This window comes from Cervus canadensis, chromosome 2, assembly GCF_019320065.1.
Source record: "Cervus canadensis isolate Bull #8, Minnesota chromosome 2, ASM1932006v1, whole genome shotgun sequence".
Lineage (NCBI taxonomy): Eukaryota > Metazoa > Chordata > Mammalia > Artiodactyla > Cervidae > Cervus > Cervus canadensis.
Window position 1 is genome coordinate 28550786 of NC_057387.1, and position 23165 is coordinate 28573950.

The 23165-nt window shown below is 40.0% G+C and overlaps 1 protein-coding gene across 8 annotated transcripts in view; it reads left to right on the top strand.

Moving 5' to 3' along the window:
* The window catches only part of PHTF1 (putative homeodomain transcription factor 1), a 77937-nt gene that overhangs the window by 11504 nt on the left and 43268 nt on the right, over nucleotides 1–23165 (top strand). For all 8 annotated transcript variants that reach the window (XR_006267999.1, XR_006267996.1, XR_006267994.1 and 5 more), the window contains exons 4-5: nucleotides 17331–17400; nucleotides 17870–18028. Coding sequence is in view for 1 of the 8 variants with exons in the window: in XM_043460191.1 (XP_043316126.1) it covers nucleotides 17331–17400; nucleotides 17870–18028 (229 nt within the window). In the remaining 7 variants the exon portion in view is untranslated. The remainder of the gene's footprint in view (nucleotides 1–17330; nucleotides 17401–17869; nucleotides 18029–23165) is intronic.

Here is a 23165-nt window from a genome sequence, read left to right on the forward strand (position 1 = left end):
TCCCCCTCCCCCACCAAAAGAATAAAATAAGAATGGTCTCTATTACTACTTAACATGCTGGCTGAGATATTTGTTAAGATTAGCAAAGCATTCTAATTACTATTATCTTTGCTTTTAAAATATTTTAATTTTTTCCTTCATTTTTCTATATATATTTTCAGTATTTGAAAATATGATTTTACACCTAGAAAATTTTAAATGGCTAATCAGAAACACAGGTGATTTCAGCTGTATTTGTAATATTTTGTTTCTTGAACGGGAATGGTGGGTACATGACAGATGAGACTCCTCATTAAAGATGACAGTTGAAATATGTACATTAATCTCTGTCTGGTTTCTTCTGAAACTCCTCTAAAATTATAATAAATAAGAAAAAAATCAGCCCTCAAGAACTGAAAGAAATGTAAGTTTAAACTTCCTGTTTTAGAACACCTGTATTTAGTGGTTACTAGTGGGGAGAGGGAAGAAGAGAGGGGCAATATGGTAGTAGGGAATTAAGAGATGCAAATAATTATCTATAAAATAAGCTGCAAGGATATATTGTACAACTCGAAGAATATAGCAAATATTTTAAAATAACTATAAATGGAGTATAGCCTTTAAAAATTGTGTATCATTATATTGTATATCTATAACTTATATAATATTATACATCAACTATTGTTCAATTTAAAAGTTAAGGGAAGAAAGTCCCTGTATTTAATTTCTGAAAGACTCAGGAATTAGATGCACCAGGTCTATCTGCAGGTGTAAGGTATTATAGAACTGAAAGTAGGATTGTTTGAGCATATGTATTAGGGGCAATAGACTTATCCTCAGATCCTCCTCCTCATTCTCCACAACCTCATAGCCACCCGTATCATCCATTGACAGAAGATTAAAGTTTGCTTTATGGAGAGGCTGAACCAGAGAAGTTCCAGATTCCAGAATACCATACACAAATGAAAATGAGGTGAAATAATGGACTAATAAAGGAGATCAAGTAAAAGGCTGGTGGCCAGGTTTATAATCTCTAAACAGAAGACTGGAATTTCTTTTAGCACAAGCTGACCGAAAAGGCTTAAGATATTGGAAGTGATGAAATGTCTGGCTACCCTCTACAGTGAGGCCACTGTTCAAGAGCCTCCCCTGTCCCCGCTCCGCTGCACGCTGAATGGGTATTCAGCATGATAGTGCCTTGCTCTTAAGTGTAAATGGATAATTGAAAATGCTCAAATATCTGAGACCTAAAAAAAGATGGAAAGAGATTTTAAAAAGTGATACAGGAATTTTAAGAATACTATTTTTACAGATACAATTAATATATTTAAAGTACTGGATACTATTTTAAAGTCTATAGATGAAAAAGAGAACCAGAAAATAAAAGTAACAAAAATAAATTCAGTAGAAAAGTTGGAAGATAAACTTGAGGCCATTTCCCAGAAAAATCGTATGAAAGAATAGGGAAAAAGAATGTTAAAAAATGAGTACAGTTCATGCAGGAAGCCTGACATCCAACTAGTATGTGTTCCAGGAGAAAGAAATACAAGGAGGAGAAGTAATTATCAAATAAATAATATTTTAAAAACTTCCCCAGTACTGAAATAAACACATTTACAGATCAAAAGGATTGTTTGAGTAATCAGCATTATTATGAAATTTGAGAACTAAATTTAGAGAATTTCAATTCGGTCTGCTTCCTGTGTTTCTCTTGTGAGTCTCCCTTATTCACACAAAACACCACTTCTGGTCACCAAATGTATGGAAGTTTTTTCCCACACCAGGCAATTCTCTGTGATACCAGCTGGGTGTCCTGCAATTCAACCCAGTTGTGACACTGTGTGCGTGGAAATAGTGTCAGCTCCTACAGGTAAAGGCCTTGGTCCCACAGGACTGCTCCTGTCCCACTTGGGACGCCAACTGCAAGAAGTAGGTCCTAGATTACCCCCAACTTCTGTCCAGTTTGGCTACAAATCAGGGGTTCCCATAATCTTCTCTTTGGGTTTGATTAATTTCCTAGGGTGGCTCACACAGCTCAGGGAAACACTTCCTCAAAAATTTTCAGTTTATTAAATAATATGATAAAGGGTACAGATGAATAGCTAGATGAAGGGATACTTAGGGTGAGATCTGGGAGAGTCCTGAGCACAGAAGCTTCTGTCTCTGTGGAGTTTGGGGTGTGTTACTCTACTGGTGTGTATGTTCGCCAGCCTAGAAGCCCTCTGAACCCCATACAGACTATTGAGGTTTTTATGGAGGCTTCATCTAGTTGACATGACATTAGCATGGTAGTGGTATAATCTTTGTATCTGAGGTTATTGATATTTCTCCTGGCAATCTTGATTCCAGCTTGTGATTCTTCTAGCCCAGCATTTTGCATGATGTGCTTTGCATATAAGTTAAATAAGCAAGGTGACAATATACAGCCTGATATACTCCTTTCCCAATTTTAAACCAGTCCATTGTTCCATGTCCAGTTCTAACTATTGATTCCTGACCTGCATACAGGTTTTTCAGGAGACAAATAATGTGGTTTGTTAGTCTCATCTCTTTAAGAATTTTCCACAGTTTGTTGTGATCCACACAAAGGCTTTTGTGTAGTCAATGAAGCAGAAGTAGATGTTTTTCTGGAATTCCCTGCTTTCTCTATGATCCAATAAATGTTGGCAATTTGAACTTTGGTTCCTCTGCCTTTTCTAAATCCACCTTGTACATCTGCAAGTTCTTAGTTCATATACTGGTGAAGCCTAGGTTGAATGATTTTGAGCATAACCTTACTAGCGTGTGAAATGAGCACAGTTGTACAGTAGTTTGAGCATTCTTTGGCACTGCCCTTCTTTGGATTGGAATGCAGATGACCTTTTCCAGTCCTTGGCCACTGCTGAGTTTTCCAAATTTGCTGGCATATTGAGTACAGCCTTTAATAGCATCATCTTTTTAAGATTGGAAATAGCTCAGCTGGAATTCCATCACCTCCACTAGCTTGGTTTGTAGTGATGCTTCCCGAGGCCCACTTGGCTTCACATTCCAGGATGTCAGACTCTAGGTGAGTGACCACACCATCATGGTTATCTGGGTCATTACGACCTTTTTTGTTTAGTTCTTCTGTGTATTCTTGCTGTCTCTTCTTAATCTCTTCTGTTAGGTCCTTGCCGTTTCTGTCCTTTATTGTGCCCATCTTTGCATGAAATGTTCCCTTGGTATCTCCAATTTTCTTGAGATCTCTAGTTTTTCCCATTATATTGTTTTCCTCTATTTCTTTGCATTGTTCACTTAAGAAGGCTTTCTTATCTCTGCTTGCTATTCTTTGGAACTCTGCATTCAGTTGGGTATATCTCCTTCTTGTTTGCCTTTTTGCTTCTCTTCTTTTCTCAGCTATTTGGGAGGCCTCCTTAAACAACCATTTTGCCTTGTTACATTTCTTTTTCTTGGGGATGGTTTTGATCACCACCTCCTGTACAGTGTTACGAACCTTCATCCATAGGTCTTCAGGCAGTCTGTCTATCAGATCTAATTGCTTGAATGATTTGTCACTTCCACTGTATAATCATAAAGGATTTGATTTAGGTCGTATCTGAATGGCCTGGTGATTTTCCCTACTTTCTTCAATTTAAGTCTGAATTTTGCAATAAGGAGCTCATGATAATCTTATAGTCAGCTCCAGGTCTTGTTTTTGCTGACTATTTAGAGCTTCTCCATGTTTGACTGCAAAGAATATGATCAATCTGACTTTGATATTGACTGTCTGGTGATGTTCATGTGTAGAGTCGTCTCTTGTGTTGTTGGAAAAGGGTGTTTGCTATGACCAGTGTATTCTCTTGGCAAAACTCAATTAGCCTTTGCACTGCTTCATTTTGTACTTCAAGGCCAGACTTGCCTTGTTACTCCCCTAAGTATCTCTTGACTTCCTACTTTGGCATTCCAATCCCCTGTGATAAAAAGGACATCTTTTTATTGTATGTCTTCATAGACACATTTAACTTCATATCTTCAGCATAAGTGCTTGGGGCATAGACTTGGATTACTGTGATGTTGAACGGTTTGCCTTGGAAACAAACCAAGATCATTCTATTGTTTTGGAGATTGCACCTAAGTGCTGCATTTTGGACTCTTGTTGACTATGAGGGCTGTTCCATTCATTCTAAGGGATTCTTGCTCACAATAGTAGATATAATGGTCTTCTGACTTAAATTTGCCCATTCCTGTCCATTTTAGTTCACTGATTCCTAGAATGTTGATGTTCACTCTTTGCATTTCCTGTTTGACCACATCCAGCGTACCTTGATTCATAGAATTAACATTTCATGTTCCTATGCAATACCATTCTTTACAGCATTGGACTTTAGTTTCACCACCAGACACATCCACAACAGGGCATTGTTTCCACTAATAATTATGCAAATGTAAATCAAAGTTACAGTGAAATATCACCTTGTAACCTGCTAAAATTATCAGAGAAATAAAAGATAATAAACATTGGTGAGGATACAGAGAAAAGGGAGGTCTTGTATACTGTTGTTGAAAATGTAAATTGATAACAGCTGTTACGGAAGAATGTGGAGGCTCTGCAAAAACTTAAAAATAAAACTACCTTATGATTGAATAATTCCTCTCCCTGGATATTTATCCAAATAAAATAAAATTACTTTCTTAAAGTTAAATCATGTTTTTTTAAAAAATATTTATTTATTTATTTGGCTGCGCTGAGTCTTAATTGTGGCATGTGAGGTCTTCATCGCTGCATGTGGGCTCTCTAGTTGTGGCATGCAAGCTCTAGAATAAAATATATTTTATTTATACCACTGGCAAAAACAAGAAGTGTCATCAACGTTTAGGCATGAACTTTGAAGTTAGACTTAAATATGTATTAAGTTTTCTGATTATTCAATCCTTCCCTGTAAGAAGACTGTTATGTCTATACTTTTTTGTCATGTGACTCTCAGTGCCTTCCTGTGATAGGGGAGTCCTTCCTTACCCCACAGATTTCCAGCTTGGCCAGAGGACTGTGACTTTCCCTCTGTTGGCCAGCCCTGTGCCTTCTCTTTCCTATTCATTGAGCAGTTAGAGTACTTGAGTTGGGGTTTGGAATTCTTCTGTGGCCTCATCTTCACACTGATCCCTATTTTGAATTACCAAGACTTCTGGATTTTCTGTCTAGTATTTTGGCTATGAATACTTCTCCCAGGTCATGCTTCTGATTGCCTGGACTGACCTGTTGTCTCCACTCATTTGTTTCACAAGCTATTGCCTGCAGCCAGAATGCCTAGACCACTGTAGGCTTCATGCTTTACACGTTCATTGTCTGTGTCTAAGTCAGCTTTTGTGCAGCAGCGACTGAGTTGAGTATTGGCACACAGGTGGTATAGCTCACAAACCTTAAAATACCATCTGCCCTTTAGAGACAGTCTGTCCACTCCTGATCTAGGTTACCGGAGTCACTTTTTTAACTTTCTGTTTTCTCTGCCCCTTGTTCCCCCTCTCAACCCTCAGTAATTACTGAAGCCAGTTTATTGTTAATTTGTTTTTGTTTTTAACAGAAATATGATTATTTTTCTCATATTTAAAACAGTTGTCTGACTTCCTTGTATCTTTACAATAAGTGCACACTCAGCATGATTATAATCTTCAAAATCTGGCTTCTCCTTACCTCCCCAGTTTCTCTCTCATACCGGAACCCCTTTTCACTTCCACTCTGCTTTAGGCTTTCTTGAATTTTATTTAGTTTTTGTCATGCTATCTTGTTTCTAGGTCGTCTCATGTACTTTTATTTTTTTTATAAGTAATTTTATTTATTTATTTTTGACTGTGCTGGGTCTTTGTTGCTGCATGGGCTTTCCTCCTAAGTTGCAGCGAGCGGGGGCTGCTCTCTAGCTGTGATGTGCAGGCTTCTTGTTACAATGGCTTCTCTTGTTGTGGAGCACGGGCTCTAGGCTGGCACATGGGCTCAGTAGCTGTGGCTCCTGGGCTCTAGGGCACAGGCTTAATAGTTGTGACGCACAAGCTTAGTTGCTTGCGGCATGTGGGATCTTCCCGGACCAGGAATCAAACCCTGGTCTCCTGCATTGGCAGGTGACTTCTTTACCACTGAGCCACCAGGGAAACCTTCATATACGTTTCTTAATTTCCCCTTTTGCTACAGCTCATGTCCTTTCTTTGCAAATTGTCATACACCCTTCCAAGTCTTGGGTATTATCTTCTTTAGAAATCTTTGCCTTCTTAAATCTGAGTTAGGTGTCCTTTACACATATTCCTATTATGCTGTACTTGCCTTGTAATTGTTGTTTTGTTGTTCATCATCTACTGTAAACCAGATGACTTCCCTTTTTGTGCCTGACTACTATACAGTAGTATAGAATCAGTGGCAATAAAGTGAACATTTCAGCACACTACGAGAGAATTGTGTAGCAAGGTTTCATTCGTCTTTTATTCCTTGTTAAATATGGAGTCCAGCGGTACTGCATCAGTATTTGAGTGTTTTAGCGCCTCTGCCTGAAAGTAGGAACTACATTGGTCAGGTGGTTCTGAGCTTTGATGATGGTACACTGCTCTGTGGGGTACAAACAATAGAGTGGGCTAAATACAGCTGTACCTCAGTTCTGCAGAAGATTTCCAGACCACTGCTCTAGCAGCTAGTGCAGGGGCATCTAGTTTCCTCCTATAATTGTTTCCTGGGCTGTGAGGTTGTGGCCAAGAGGGACAGTCACTCACAGCTCCCAAGGTTTAGTCCCGTTGAACTTTTCAGAGGCATGCGGATCTCTTCCTACATTGATTAGGAATGCATTTTGTACTGTATCATGAGAGGCATATGAAAGTATCACATATGAAAGTATCTAGTGGCTTTCTCATTCTCATCTGACTCAAGAGCAGTGGTCATCAATTACTTTTTTTTTGGGCCACGATACATGCAATTTTGGAACACAAGAAAATAGTCTGTCACTGTTTCCATTTTTTCCCAATCTGTTTGCCATGAAGTGATGGTACCAGATGCCATTGTGTTAGTTCTTTGAATGTTGAGTTTTAAGCCAGCTTTTTCACTCTCCTCTTTCACCATCATCAAGAGGCTCTTTAGTTTTCTTCACTTTCTGGCATTAGGGTAATGTCATCTGCATATCTGAGGTTATTGATATTTCTCCCAGTGTGCTGCAGTCCATGGGGTCGCAAAGAGTTGGATATGACTGAGCGACTGAACATCAACAATGAAGCATGTGGGATCTTAGCTTCTTGACCAGGGATCAAACCCATATCCCCTGCATTGGAAGGCGAAGTCTAAACCACTAGACCACCAAGGAAGTCCTGGTCATCAATTTCTTAATGACTTTTGTCCTGTTCTTTTTGTTGTTCAGTCACTAAGTTGTGTCTGACTCTTTGTACCCTGTGGATTGCAGCATGCCAGACTTCCCTGTCCTTCACCATCTCCTGGAGTTTGCCCAAACTCATGTCATTGAGTTGATGATGCCATCCAACCATCTCGTCGTCTGACGCCCCCTTCCACTCTTGCCCTTAAATCTCTTCTAGCTTCAGGGTCTTTTCCATTGAGTCAACTTTTCACCTCAGGTGGCCAAAATTTTGGAGTTCAGCTGCAGCATCAGTCCTTCCAATGAATACTCAGTGTTGATTTTCTTTCAGATTGAGTAGTTGGATCTTGCAGTCCAAGGGACTCACAAGAGTCTTCTCCAGCACCACAGTTTGAAAACATCAATCCGTTGGTGCTTAGCTTTCTACATGGTCCAACTCTCACACCCATACAAGGCTACTGGAAAAACCATAGCTTTGACTATATGGACCTTTGTCTGCAAAATGATGTCTCTGCTTTTTAATATTCTGTCTAGGTTTGTTACAGCTTTTCTTTCAAGCATCTTTTAATTTTGTGGCTTCAGTCACTGTCCGCAGTGATTTTGGAGCCCAAGAAGATAAAATCTGACACTGTTCCCACTTTTTCCCCATCTGTTTGCCATGAAGTGATGGGACCAGATGCCATGAACTTAGTTTTTTGAATGTTGAATTTTAAGCCAGCCTTTTCACTCTCCTCTTTACTTTCATCAAGAGGCTCTTTAGTTCCTCTTTGCTTTCTGCCTTTAGAGTGGTATCAACTGCATATCTGAGATTGTTGATATTTCTCCTGTCAGTCTTGATTCCAGCTTGTGAGTTATCCAGCCTGGCGTTTCACTTGGTGTACTCTGCATAGAAGTTAAACGAGCAGGGTGACAATATGCAGCCTTGTTGTACTCCTTTCCCAATTTTGAGCCAGTTCGTTGTTCCATGCCAGTTCTAACTGTTGCTTCTTGACCTGTGTATAGTTTCTCAGGAGACAGGCAAGGTGGTCTGGTATTCCCATCTCTTTAAGAATTTTCCAGTTTGTTGTGATCCACATAGTCACAGGCTTTTGTGTAGTCAATGAAGCAGAAGTAGATGTTTTTCTGGAAGTCCCTTGCTTTCTCCATGATCCAGAAGATGCTGACAATTTGATCTCTGGTTCCTCTGCCATCTAAATTCAGCTTGTACATCTGCAAGTTCTCAGTTTACTGTTGAAGCCTAGATTGAAGAATTTTGATCATAACCTTCCTAGCATGTGAAATGAACACAACTGTGCAATAGTTTGAACATTCTTTGTCATTTCCCTTCTTTGGGATTGGAATGAAAACTGACTTTTTCCAGTCCTGTGGCCAGTGCTGAATTTTTCAAATTTGCAGGCACATTAAATGCAGCACTTTCACAGCATTATCTTTTAGGATTTGAAACAGCTCAGCTGGAATTCCATCACCTCCACTAGCTTGGTTTGTAGTAATGCTTCCTAAGGCCTACTTGACTTCACAATCCAGGATATCTGCTCTAGGTGAGTGACCACACCATCGTGGTTATCTAGGTCATTATGACCTTTTTTGTTTAGTTCTTCTGTGTATTCTTGCCACGTCTTCTTAATCTCTTCTGTTTCTGTTAGGTCCTTGCCATTTCTGTCCTTTATTGTGCTCATCTTTGCATGAAATGTTCCCTTGGTATCTCTAATTTTCTTGAAGAGGTCTCTAGTCTTTCCCATTCTATTTTTTTCCTCTGTTTCTTTGTATTGTTCACTTAAGGCTTTCTTATCTCTCCTTACTATTCTCTGAAACTCTGCATTCATTTCAGTGTATTTTTCCCTTTCTCTTTTGCCTTTCCATCCTCTTCTTTTCTCAGCGATTTGTAAGGCCTCCTCAGACACCCACTATGCCTTGTTGCGTTTCTTTTTTCTTGGGGATGTTTTTGGTCACCACCTCCTGTACAGTGTTATGAACCTCCATCCATAGTTCTCCAGGCATTTTGTCTAACAGATCTCATCCCTTAAATCGATTTGTCACTCCCACTGTATAATCATAAGGGATTTGATTTAGGTCGTACCTGAATGGCCTAGTGGTTTTCCCTACTTTTTTCAATTTAAGTCTGAATTTGGCAATAAGGAGCCCATGATCTGAGGTACAGTCAACTCCAGATCTTGTTTTTGCTGACTGTATAGAGCTGCACCATCTTTGGCTGCAAAGAATATGATCAGTATGATTTTGATATTGACGATCTGGTGATGTTCATGTGTAGAGTCGTCTCTTGTGTTGTTGGAAAAGGGTATTCTCTCTGACCAGTGTATTTTCTTGGCAAAACTGTATAGCCTTTGCCCTGCTTCATTTTGTACTCCAAATCCAAACTTGCCTGTTACTTCAAGTATCTCTTGACTTTCTGCTTTTGCATTCCAATCCCTTGTAATGAAAAGGACATCTTTTTTTGGTGTTGGTTCTAGAAGCTCTTGTAGTTCTTCATGGGACCATTCAACTTTAGCTTCTTTGGCATCAGTGGTTGGGGCATAGACTTGGATTACTCTGATGTTGAATGGTTGCCTTGGAAACAAACCGAGATCACTCTGTCCTTTTTGAAACTGAACGCAAGTACTGCATTTCTGACTCTTGTTGACTATGAAGACTATTCCCTTTCTTCTAATGGATTCTTGCCCACAGTAGTGGATACAATGGTTATCTGAATTAAATTTGCCCTTCCCATCCATTTTAGTGCACTGATTCCTAAGGTATCGATGTTCACTCTTTCTCTTGCTTGACCATGTCCAATTTACTTTGATTTGTGGACCTGACTTTCCAGCTTCCTATGCAGTATCATTCTTTATAGCACTGGACTTTCCTCTCAGCACCCAGATACATCCACAACTGAGTATCATTTCTGCTTTGGCCCAGCCTCTTCATTCTTTCTGGAGCTATTTCTCCATTCTTCCCCAGTAGCATATTGGACACCTTCTGACCTGGGCAGCTCATCTTCCAGTGTCATATCTTTCTGCCTTTTCATACTGATCATGGGATTCTCGAGGTGAGAATATTGAAGTGGTTTGACTTTCTCTTCTCCAGTGGACCATGTTTTTGTCAGAACTCTCCACCATGACCCATCTGTCTTGGGTGACCCTGCTTGGCATGGCTCATAGCTTCATTGAGTTACGTGAGGCTATGATCCATATGATCATTTTGGTTAGCTTTCTGTGATTGTGGTTTTCATTCTGGAGACTGTGGAATTATAGTCTTGCTTCTTCTGTCTGTTCCCTGATGGATGAGGATAAGAGGCTTGTGTAAGCTTCCTGATGGGAGGAACTGGCTCTGGGGAAAACTGAGTCTTGCTCTGGTGGGCAGGGCCATGCTCTGTAAATCTTTAATGCAAATCCACTTCGTCCTCCTAGGAAAGAAACAGTGGTGAGGGAGTTTCGGGGAACATTTTCCTGAGGAACCCTCAAATGTTTGGCTTTATTATCTGTTTTCTCTTCTGTGCTGTGCACACTCTGAAGATGGAGCCATGCTTTTGACTTCCTTATTGCTCTATGCTGAGCTCAAGTAGAGTGTCTGGCATAGAGAAGAAGCGTGTTGCATGTTTGTTGACTAAAGAATGAATGAATGTGTTTCCATTGTTAAGTAAGTTTTTCATAATTCGGTATTTACCTCTAGTTAATGCTAATTCTGATTCTATAACATTGTAGGTGAAAGTCTAGAAAGCAAGAAAGTAGAAAAATTAATTTGGCTCTAAAGTTAAGGCACTTTAAGCATCTTTAGTTAGAATAGTACTGATGCAGATATCCACAAGACCTATGTCTGGTAGAATACAATTCAATGATATTTTTCCTTTTAAAAATTTCATTTCTGATTTCAAATGTAGCACAAGATCATTGTATTCCCATATTATGCATATTTCAAAAATTAGTGCACATGTCTTTTCTAGAGGGCTATTTTTGCTCCTGAAATGTCTAATTTTCAAAATTTGATTCCTTCTTAGACTTAACTTTGTTGCATTTAGAGTTTTAAACCTTTTTTTTTTTTTTTTTTGGTAAAGTCTACGGTTTGTAGTTAATTGGATAGAAATATAGGATTCACTTAAATTGTTTGGCTGCATCTATTCAGTTAAACAGAACTAAAGATCAATATTGGCTCAATATCTAAAATAGAGAAACATCAAATTATTCTAACCTTTTATTTTTATTTTAATGGTTAAATATCTAAAAAACTTAATCAGGAACTAGCATATATGAGTATTGATTGAGCATAAAATTAAAATTCATCTTTTAAAAATAGTTTTACTTATTTAAAAAAATTTTTATTTTGTAATGGGGTGTAGCCAGTTCACAAACAATGTTGTGATAGTTTCAGGTGAATAGCAAAAGGACTGAGCCGTACATATGCATGTATCCGTTCTCCCCTGAATTCCCCTCCCATTCAGGTTGCCAGATAACATTGAGCAAAGTTCCAAGTGCCGTGCAGTAGGTCCTTGGTGGTTACCTATTTTAAATATAACAGTGTGTATATGTCCATGCCAAACTCCCTAACTATCCGTTCTTCCCATTCTTTGTCCCTGCCCCCTGGCAACCATAAGTTCATTCTCTTAAGTCTGTGAGTCTCCTTCTGTTTGGTAAGTTCATTTGTATCATTTCTTTTTAGATTCCATAATATTTCTCCTTCTCTGTTTTATTTCCCTCGGTATGGCACTGTCTAGGTTCATCCACATTGCTTCAAATGGCATTATTCCCTTCTTTTTAGTGGTTGAGTAATATTCCATTCTGTATATGTACCACATCTTCTTTATCCAGTCCTCTGGAACAATTTTCCATATTAATACTAATGAAATAAAACTGTTAGGCACACCAGGATTTTGAAACACAAAAGATAATTTAAAAATTTGCTTTTGAGTCATCATAAACAGCAAAGTTATCATAACTGTCAGATCCTGAGTCTTTCCTGCAAAACCATTGTTTATGTGTCAATAAAATAAAACATATATTCAGTAAATATGAATCTACTGGTTTCCCCCATTATCCAAAAGTAGAGCATTCCTATGAAACTTTTTGTAAGCCAAAATAGCATAAAGTGATGAAGTAATTATCTTAGAACGTATCTTGCCATCAGATGCATAAAATACACTGAGATACAGCACAGATGCTCACAGACACAGTTCAAAGCTCTGGGGGCTTGATGCTGAGATGCCGAGTGTAGTTGCTGGGGAAGGAGCTTGGATGATGATGAACATCGAGACCACAGATCCCCGCTTGTCACAAGGCCTGTTGTACAGTAGAAAGTCAAGAATGAGCAACCTATGGCCTGGGGTGGGGGGACAGCCTCAAGGGGCCCCCAGTGTGACTGAATTCACAGCATATCGACCATATACTCAGATGGAGTTGGTCAACTTGGGTAAGCAGTTTCAGCAAAAGAAGGGGAACCCTTGGCAGCGTGGCTTTTGCAACTCTGGGATGCAGGGGTGGATGGTATCATTTGTTCTGGGGATGAGATAGAGCAGTTAGCATCTATAACGACTCACCTCTTGTTGAGACAAAGGTTGCAGAGTGCTTGTGCATCTAACCAAACACACCCTGTTAGAGTGGATCTCACGCTGCCATCCACACCATGTGGGCGAACATGTAAGAGCTCCTGGATACTGACTCAAGTGATGAGAGAATTGGGCATGAAGCAGTTGATGTTTAACCTCAATACCTGGGGCTCAGATGACAAGCATTTTATAGGTAGCATGTGAGATGCTATTTTGAACAATGCCCCACTCACCTCTTTTGGATCTCTGTTATTCTGCACCCTATGTGGGGCACCCCATCTATGAGGCCACCTTGATGGTGGCTACCTTGGGAGAAATAGAGGGTGGTGACAGGCCAAAGGTTTTAGGAGTGTGAAGATCCCGAAGGGGGACTGATCTGGTAAAGACCCTGTCCAAGTGATGTAAATGCAGATGTGGGCCGATTTACTGGCAGTGGGAATTGACAGAAATAAAATTGATAAGCAGCCCAATGCTATACTCCTAGAGGGGCTTCCCAGGTGGTGCTAGTGGTAAAGAACCTGCCTGCCAATGCAGGAGACATAAGAGACACAGGTCTGATCCCTGAGTCAGGAACACCACCTGGAGGAGGGCATGGCAACCCACTCCAGCACTCTTGCCTGGAGAATCCCATGGACAGAGGAGCCTGGTGGGCTACAGTCCATAGAGTTGCAAAGAATCAGACACGACTGAATTGACCTAGCACATACGCCTAGAGGTGTGGAAGCAACTGAGACCCGAGCAGCAGTTTACCAAATGGGAGACGCATACACAGCAAGAGATACGCACAGTTCAGTTAACATATTCTATGGTGCCCAAGGGTGCTCCTTCAGATGCCCTTTTCCACTTTGAATAGGGCTCAGGCCAACATGCCCACCCACAGTGCCCAAGCGGGGACGGGAGGCCCCGTGTGGAACTGGCTATTCACTGGTCACTGGCTGATATACAGAGAGTGATGGCCCTGGCTGACCCCAGTGCTGAATGCAGGCTTGTCTGTGGCAAGCAGAGCAGTTCCCAGTCACAGTGCGCACACTGACGGCTGTGGCGGCCAGATGGTTCAGGTAAAAAGCTGTGTCCTTACCTTTAGACATTGGATGCCTCCCTGTGCAAGTGTATACTGTGTGTGTGTCCCTGATCCTAGAATATATTTTGGGGATGGATGTTCTGCAAGTCTTAATGTTGCAGAGCTCTGTGGGGGAGTTTCTCCTCTGAATGCCTGTGGTGAAGGCTGTTGTGAGGGACTGTACAAAGGATCCCCCACAGTTACTGCCCGCGCCCTGGGGGGTGACCGCTGTGAGACAGTACCACCCACCAGGTGGCCATGAAGAAACAGACGCCACCATCGCCGAGCTGGCAAAAGTGGACACTGTACAACCCGCTTACAGTCCAGTCCGTTTAACTCCCCTGTGTGGCCTGTTCAGAAGCCTGATGCTCATGGGGGATCCCAGAGAACTAAATAAGGGGGGCCACCTCTGCATGCCGCTTTGACACTTACCACTGTGTAGTGGACTCAGCTACTGCTTTTTTCTCTATAGTTATAATAGCTGAGAGCCAGTGTCACTTTGCATTCACTTGGGAGGGATGCCAGTGGATGTTCCAGGTCCTTCCCCAAGGGTACCTGCATAGCCCAACTATATGCCACGGGTTGGTTACAGAAGACTTGGTGAAATGGAAGCGTCCAACATCAATGAAATTGTTACGTTGGTGTTGTGTTTACTGTAAAAGCTATGTCCTGTGATGTAGATTTAAAACAGTGTATTAAAAAAGCTGTGTCCTCTGTGTGTCCTCAGATTTAAAAAAATGTAATCATGTGGGTGAACTGTGAACAGCACAGAAATCCCCTCCTGAAGGGATGGGCCTGATGCCTGTGGGGGCTTTTGCAGGTAACATGAGTTCCAGGTTGTATCCTGGGTTATGAGTGCTATTTGTTGTAGCCTTGACTGTTGTGGGACGTGGATCCAAGGGTCAGCATTAACTCACCAAGGGAATATCATGGAAGATGGACTGTGCATATATTGTGAGGCAAAAGACCCTGAAGGGATGGAATGTAGGAAAAGAGCAGTTGGTCAAGATGGCAGTGGTCTGGTGCTCTTGCCCTACGGCCTCTCACCCCATATTCTGTAAACAATGACTTTACGTGGTTCTGTAATAGCTGAGATCACTTATAGCACTGTGCATGCGCATCAGGATATACTTGCTTGGCCACGGGGCCACTTTTGTTCTGTGTGCCTATATAAGCTCACCTGAAAAGCCCTTGCAGCTGCATTTTGGCTGTGTCTGTTGGGTCAGCCATCAGAGAATACAGCATGGCTGTGTTACGGCTGCCTCGCGAGCCCAGAGAGAATAAATGTGTCTGCAGTTCCTACGGCTCCTCAAGTTTCCTTCCAGCTTCTCCACTCACTCCTTGCCCACCCTGGGTTCAGTGAACAGTGTGAGAAGTGGGACACTTGGTTTCCCTACTTTAATAAATGTTTCTAGCTGTCTAGACCAGAAACATTTGCTTCTACCCTCTCCTTAAACCTCCAGTTAACCCATGGTGAAATATGGCAAAGTCTAGCTTCAAAAGCAACAACAGACCAACCCTAGAATCAGTTCACATCTCTCTACCACACTTACTCACCACTGTGTCCTGTCTGGACTTCATTAGGACTCTAGTGAAGGATAGTTTTGCCTTCGAGTTCGCACTCCTCTATTGGGCTGTACCCCATAGGCCTCCAACGTATGTGCTCGGCACAGCTTCCAGACCAAAGAAAGAGCTTGGGGTCACCGACAGAGACGTCACTGGCTTAATGGATGGGGGAACTTACCTGTCTGAAACAAGGTCCTGGAGTGACACCCCAGCATGTGCAGTGGATGGCATGGCAGGCAGGCCAGGGTGGCAGTCTCTGCTCCAAAATGAAAAATTCAATAGAAGAATTTGAAGAAATTTCTAGAAAGCAGAACAAAAAGACAAACGAGGTAGAAAATAGAAAAGTTAAAAGTCTTAGAAGAAATTTAAATATCAATTATAAGGAAATGTCCCTAAAACTGAAAGGCATGTATTTCTATATGGAAGGGATTCTCAGCACAGTAGATGATAAAAGACTTGTATCAAGGCACATCATTATGTGATAAAGTACATGATTTATCATGAATGTTACTTCTGTCAAAAAAAAAAAAAAAGACATCATTCTGAACACCATGGATAAAGTGAGGATTAAGAGGAAAGAATGTGTACATTCAAAGAATCAGGAGTCAGAATGGCATTGGGGTTTGCAGCAGCAACATTGGAAGCTGGAAAACCATGGAACAGTGTCTTAATTCTTGAGGGAAAATGATTAACAACTGAGTTCTGCACCTAATGTAGCTCTGTTTTATTCTTCTTGATTTTGGCTGCACTGGGTCTTCATTGCTGTGTGCAGCTTCTCACTGCCGTGGCTTCTCGTTGCAGAGCAGAGGCTCTAGGGTGTGGGCTCAGTAGTTGTGGTACAAGGGCTTAAATTGCCCCATGGCATGTGGAATCTCTCCGGACCAGGGGTCGAACCCATGTCCCCTGCATTGGCAGGCAGATTCCTAACCACTAGACCACCAGGGAAATCCTCTAGTGTAACTTTTAATTAAGTATAAGGGTAGAGTAAAATTTTCAGACATAAAAGGATTGAGAACATGATCTTCTGTGACCCCTTTTCTCAGGAAGCTGCTAAAGGAATGTGCCCCAAGAGCATGGATAGAGCAAACAGTGACTCACTCCAGAGACAGGAAGGGGATTGTCAGGGAGTGAGAAGTTCTGGGGTGATAGACGTGCAGCAGGCCCAGACAGCAACTCGTCCAATTAGCAGCAAGATAGAGGGTCCTGGGAAGGGGGTTTCCAGGAATTTTTTTTTTTCTTCTTTAGGGAAAAAAAAGACTTTGATTAATTTTCTGGCATTTGAGTTTTTGGAAACTGATAAATTATTTTCACTGACATCATAGAATAAATGGAAAAATACAGCACACAAGGAATCATTCATAAACAACTGATTACTGATTTGCCAAAAATTAATTGACTGTATTGTGAAGATAAATGTTTCTGGGTGGAAGTTAGGTTGTGGAGGAGTTAGTGCTGTGTAAGAGAGCTTAATTCTCATATTAGGAGTGCATAGATCATTTCTAAAATCAGTAAATTGAAAAATAGCAGTATAAACATATTATTTAGACCTATGTAAGTAAATGACAAGAAAAAGGACTAAAAAAGACGAAAGCTATTTGTTTTTAATGAATAAAATTGGGAGAAGTGGGTAAGGTGGGTTAGGGGACTACCTATTTTTCACTTACTGACCTTTTGGTACTGTTTGATTGTTTTTAAAGATAATAAAAGTATATGCATGCGTTACTTGATAAAACTTAAACAAATATTAATGACAGATTCCTTTAAGGAGCATTAGGATTAAATGTACCCAGTAAAAGGGAGTCAGGAATAGAGAAAAAAGATGTAAGCTTATCTTTCATTTTAAAGGGGATTCTTCAAACTTTGTTTATTTCTGGTTTTTTGTTTTGTTTTATTCTAGGGCTTCAAAAACAAACCAAAAAAGATGGGTCACATAAAGGCAGACTTGATTGATGTTGACTTAATCAGAGGTGAGTTCTAAAGTTGGCTTGTTTCTTTTAGGTATATCGTTATGTTACTTCCTTGGAGTGCTAAAGATTCCTCTTAGATATCATCTCTACATGGTATACTTTAATTCCCAAAAGTAGTGTTCTTCCCTTATCATTCAGGCTTTAGCATTCTTTCCCCTTTGCTTAATACTATGTGGCTATGTAAATTGCAAGGTTTCCATGAGGGTGAGAGAGAGATGAACTTGGAGACCTACTGCTGTGTAATGAAGAAAAATATACTGTATATCATTCAAAGGAGGCTGACTTATTTTGAGCTCCTGTTCTAGTGACTGAGGCAAGAGGTTAGTATATGTTTGGAACATCTAAGTGGATTCTTTTTAACTGAACAAGTTATGTACTGATTTTTGCTCTCACTTGTTTTTAGTGTAGTGTTACAAGTGGGCGTTAGTGTATGAAAATGTTTGATGTTTTGTTTTATGTATATTTAAAGGCTCAACATTTGCCAAAGCCAAACCTGAAATTCCATGGACATCTCTGACTCGGAAGGGGCTTGTTCGAGTTGTATTTTTTCCACTCTTCAGCAATTGGTGGATTCAAGTTACCTCTTTAAGAATCTTTGTTTGGCTGCTACTGCTTTACCTCATGCAAGGTAATTGGAGAAGTTTGCTGCTTATGCTATTAGATCATGCAGACCTTACTGTTCTTATACTTACCCTTTCATTTGATGGTTTTATGTACAAAAAAATGAAGCAACAATCACTATTTGGAGATCATCTTAAATTTATTTGTTCAGAGAGAGCAAATATGATTGTCTAACTCTTCTTTCTTGAATTTCTTTCCACCTGTCTCATTGACCAGACCTTTGTAAACTTTTCTTCTGACTGAGCTTTGAATCCTCAAGGTTAGATCCCAGATTCTTTTCTCTAGGTACTGTCATCAAGCCTTGTTCCTTTAACGAGGTGATTCTCAAAATAATATTTTCAGGCTGACCTCTGCTGAACTTCAGTCTTGTAAAGCCAACTGCCTATTTGACATTTCCATATGAAGATTTAATAGGTATCTTGAACTTGAGTTCTATTTGGATATAATTAAATTTTAATTTTTTTTACAATCTTTTCTTTTGTACACACTGAATTGGACATGGAACAGCAGACTGGTTCCAAATAGGACAAGGAGTACGTCAAGGATGTATATTGTAACCCTACTTACTTAACTTATATGCAGAGTACATCATGAGAAATGCTGGGCTGGAAGAAGCACAGGCGGGAATCAAGATTGCCGGGAGAAATGTCAATAACCTCAGATATGCAGATGACACCACCCTTATGGCAGAAAGTGAAGAAGAACTAAAAAGCCTCTTGATGAAAGAAAAAGAGGAGAGTGAAAAAGTTGGCTTAAAGTTCAACATTCAGAAAACTAAGATCATGGCATCCGGTCCCATCACTTCATGGCAAATAAGTGGAAACAGTGTCAGACTTTATTTTTGGGGGCTCCAAAATCACTGCAGATGGTGATTGCAGCCATGAAATTAAAAGACACTTACTCCTTGGAAGGAAAGTTATGACCAACCTAGACAGCATATTAAAAGCAGAGATATTACTTTGTCAACAAAGGTCCTTCTAGTCACGGCTATGGTTTTTCCAGTGGTCATATATGGATGTAAGAGTTGGACTATAAGGAAGGCTGAGCGCTGAAGAATTGATGCTTTTGAGCTGTGGTGTTGGAGAAGACTCTTGAGAGTCCCTTGGACTGCAAGGACATCCAACCAGTCCATCCTAAAGGAGATCAGTCCTGGGTGTTCATTGGAAGGACTGATGTTGAAGCTGAAACTCCAATACTTTGGCCACCGGATGTGAAGAGCTGACTCATTTGAAAAGACCATAATGCTGGGAAAGATTGAGGGCAGGAGGAGAAGGGGACGACAGAGGACGAGATGGTTGGATGGCATCACCGATTCAATGGACATGGGTTTGGGTGGACTCCGGGAGTTGGTGTTGGACAGGGAGGCCTGGCGTGCTGCGGTTCATGGGGTCACAAAGAGTCGGACTGAGCGACTGAACTGAACTGATTGTTCTTTAGATCTTCCCCCATTTCATTAAATGATTCCATCAACCACCCAGTTTTCAAGTGAAAAATTAAGTCTTCCTGTTCTACCCTAATGGCTCAGAGCGTAAAGAATCTACCTTCAGTGCAGGAGACCTGGGTTCTGTCTCTGGGTTGGGAAGATCCCCTGGAGAAGGGAATGGCTACCCACTCCTATATTCTTGCCTAAAGAATGCCATGGACGGAGGAGCCTGGTAGGCTACAAGCATGGGGTTGCAAAGATTCGGACACAACTGAGCAACTAACACTTTCACTCCCTTCTACTCTGTCATCAACTCTCATACCCCATCTGTAACCATGTCTGTCAGTCTGACCTCTGGAATATGTCTTGAGCGCCTAACCCAGTCTCTGCTGCCACCGTCATAGACCACAGCTCTGCATCCCTTTGCCTTGATCACTGGAACAGTGTCTATTCTGAGTTTTCTTTCTACCCATCATTCTCTTCAGAACAGTTAGAGAAATCTTTTGAAATGGAAACTATATCACATTTTGTTGCTTAAAACCCATTAGTGACTTCTTATTGCTCTTAGAATAGAAGCCCTAACCTCCTCACCAGGGCCTCCAGTGCCCTACGTGGTCACTCCTCTGCTGACCTCTCGGATGCCATGTCTTAGCACTTTCTTCCTGGCTCACTGCAGGCAGAGGCCTTTTTCTTTTCCTCATCCAGGGCTTTTCTTGCTGATTGAAATAATTGTAAGGCTTTTCACGTGACTGTCTTTCCTCTCATCTTTAAGATCTGCACTCAGATGTAGCTTTCATAAACTTGCTGTATCTGTACTTTCTAGATAGTCCTGCCAGCCCTCAGTCGCTGTCACGGGGGCTGTGTGTCACACATCACTCTCACTATGTGCAGGCAGCCAGTGTATGCTCTTCACTAGACTCTACTGCTTACCAGAAACACTTCCTGAAAGAGGGCAGTGTAGATATAGTTATTCCTGAGCAGATAGACGTGAATTAGATCAAAGAGTAGGTGAAAGGGGAAGGTTGGGTTAGGGTGATAGAATTTGGGGTGATTTTTATTTTCTTTTATCTGCATCAGTTTTTTAAAATTGTCTTCAAAAATATAATTTAATTGCTGCATAATGTTCCATCATGTGGACACACCATCATTTCAAACTATTGAGTTGACCAAAAAGCTTTCTTGGGTTTTCTGTTAAGATGTTACGGAAAAACTTGAACAAAATTTTTGGCCAACTGAATATTTTAAAGCCTGTATGAGTCTATCATAAGTATTTACCATAAATACTTTTTATAACTATTTAATATTGCATTATATAAAAGTACCATAATTCACATATGCCTTCTCATATAGCGAGCATTTAGATTGTTTTTAGTTTTTTCCTATTAATTAATGCCATCATGAACAAAATTTTTCATATATTATGTATTTGGAGTTTATTCTCTGAAATAGAATGAGCAGATCAAAGACCTTAAACATGTTAAGATTTTTAGAGCATATAGTGAAACTGCTGGTGACAATTCTTTTGGAAAGTAGTAGATTGTGTTTTACCACAGTCTTATCAGCATTATCATAATTTTAAAAATTGTTACCTAATTTGATATACAAAAGTTAGTATTTTGCTTGTTTAATGTGCATTTCTTTGGTTACTTGTAAGGATGAAGTTAAATATTTTTCCACATGTTTGTTATTAAAGAATTTCCTTTCTTGTTGAGATAAATTATATATATTAAATTTTCATGTATGCTGTGGTCCATTTCTGGACCATATATTCTGCAGCATCAATTTGTCTGGTTATTTTCATATCAGTGCCATATTTCTTTAATTACTGTAACTATTTATTATGTAGTAACATTGAGCAGGACAAGTATTCCTCAATTACTCTGTTTTTTTCAGCATTTTCTCTTAGGTGTTCTTACTTGCTTTACTCTTTGAAAATAATTTAGAATATTTTATCATGATCAAAGACCAAAAAAAATTGAAATTTGGACTGGAACTCCCCATACCCAACTCTAAAATATAGATATATATTTGGAAGGAATAGAGAGAAAATTGATATTTTTTTTCCTTTTAGTCAAGTCTTCTATTATATCTTTTTGTAAAGCTTTGTAGGAATTTATTTTTTTCTTACAAAGCTTGCTTAGATCTTGTTAAGCTCATTTTTTTTCCATTGTGGTAGGATACACATAAAATTTACCATCTAACATGTTTAAGTATATAGTTCGGTGATATTAAGTGCATTCACATTACCAGTCTTCCATCACCACCATCCATCTCCAGAGCTTTTCTCATTTTTCCAAATTGAAACTCTGTACCCTTAAATCAGTAACTCTCTACTTCCTCCTATCCCAAGCCCCAAACAACTCCCATTCTGCTTTCTGACTGTATGAATTTGACTACTCTAGCTACTTCATATAAATAGAATCATACTGTATATCAGTTAGCATAATGTCTTCAGGATTTATCCATTTATAGCATGTGCCAGTATTTCTTTCCTTTTTGAGGGTGAATAGTAACTGATTGTGTGTATAGACCACATTTTGTTTATGTATGTTATCCATCAGAGGATGCTTGAAAGTGGAAGTTGCTCAGCCATGTCCAACTCTTAGTGACCCCATGAACTATACAGTCCATGGAATTCTCCAGGCCAGAATACTGGAGTGGGTAGCCTTTCCCTTCTCCAGGGTATCTTCCTAACCCAGGGATCGAACCCAGGTCTCCTGCACTGCAGGCGGATTCTTAACCAACTGAGCCACAAGGGAAGCCCAAAATCACTGGAGTGGGTAGCCTATCTCTTCTCCAGTGTATCTTCCTGACCCAGGAACTGAACCAGGGTCTCCTGCATTGCAGGCAGATTCTTTACCAACTGAGCTATCAGGGAAGTTCCATGTACCATGTTAAAGGAAAATAGTTTCTTTTTATTTTTGTTGTTGCTGCTTTAGGTATGAGGCTTTTTGTTTGCTTATGTATTTTAACTAGTATTTGCTGTTATATTTGCAAGATTTTAGTTTGTATTAAAACTGTCATAACCAGCCATTTTCTAAACTCTCATTTTTTCTAATAGTTCTTCAGTGCTTCTCTCAGATTTTCTAATTATACAGCCGAATTGTTAGTGTAATGAGAAGTTGGTCTTTTACCATACATTTTATTTACTTTCATAGAATTAGTCTACATATTCAGAGCAGTGTTAACAGTAAGAGTGGTCACCCTGTTTTGTTTCTGTTCAGAATGTCTTCATTAATATGTTGCATGTTGACTTTGCTTATATGTTCTTTAGTATAGGTGCTGCCAAAGTGAGTACTACTTATATATTCTTTAGCATGTTAACATATTTTTACATTCCTAGTATTTTAGTAAAGATTGACATTTAAGATTAATTACAAATCAGGAACAGATGTTTAATTTTATGGAATGCTTTTTCACTTCTAGAATTGGACCAGACTTCACATGTTAAAGGCACAGTCCTTCCCAAAATACCAGCCTTATTTTAGGGATGCCTAGAGCTATCCTTACTCTGATCAGCCTTTCAGGGTCCCCCACTCATTCCCTCAGGATTGATAATTCACCAGAATAACTCAAAGTGCTCAGGAAACTGCTGTGTTTACAATTTTATTATAGCAGAAGGATACAAATTAGGAGAGATGTACAGGGCAAAGTCTGGGCGGGCCCCAATCAGGAAGTTTTTGTCATCCTTAGGGAGTGTTAACCTTCTATCCCTGATGGA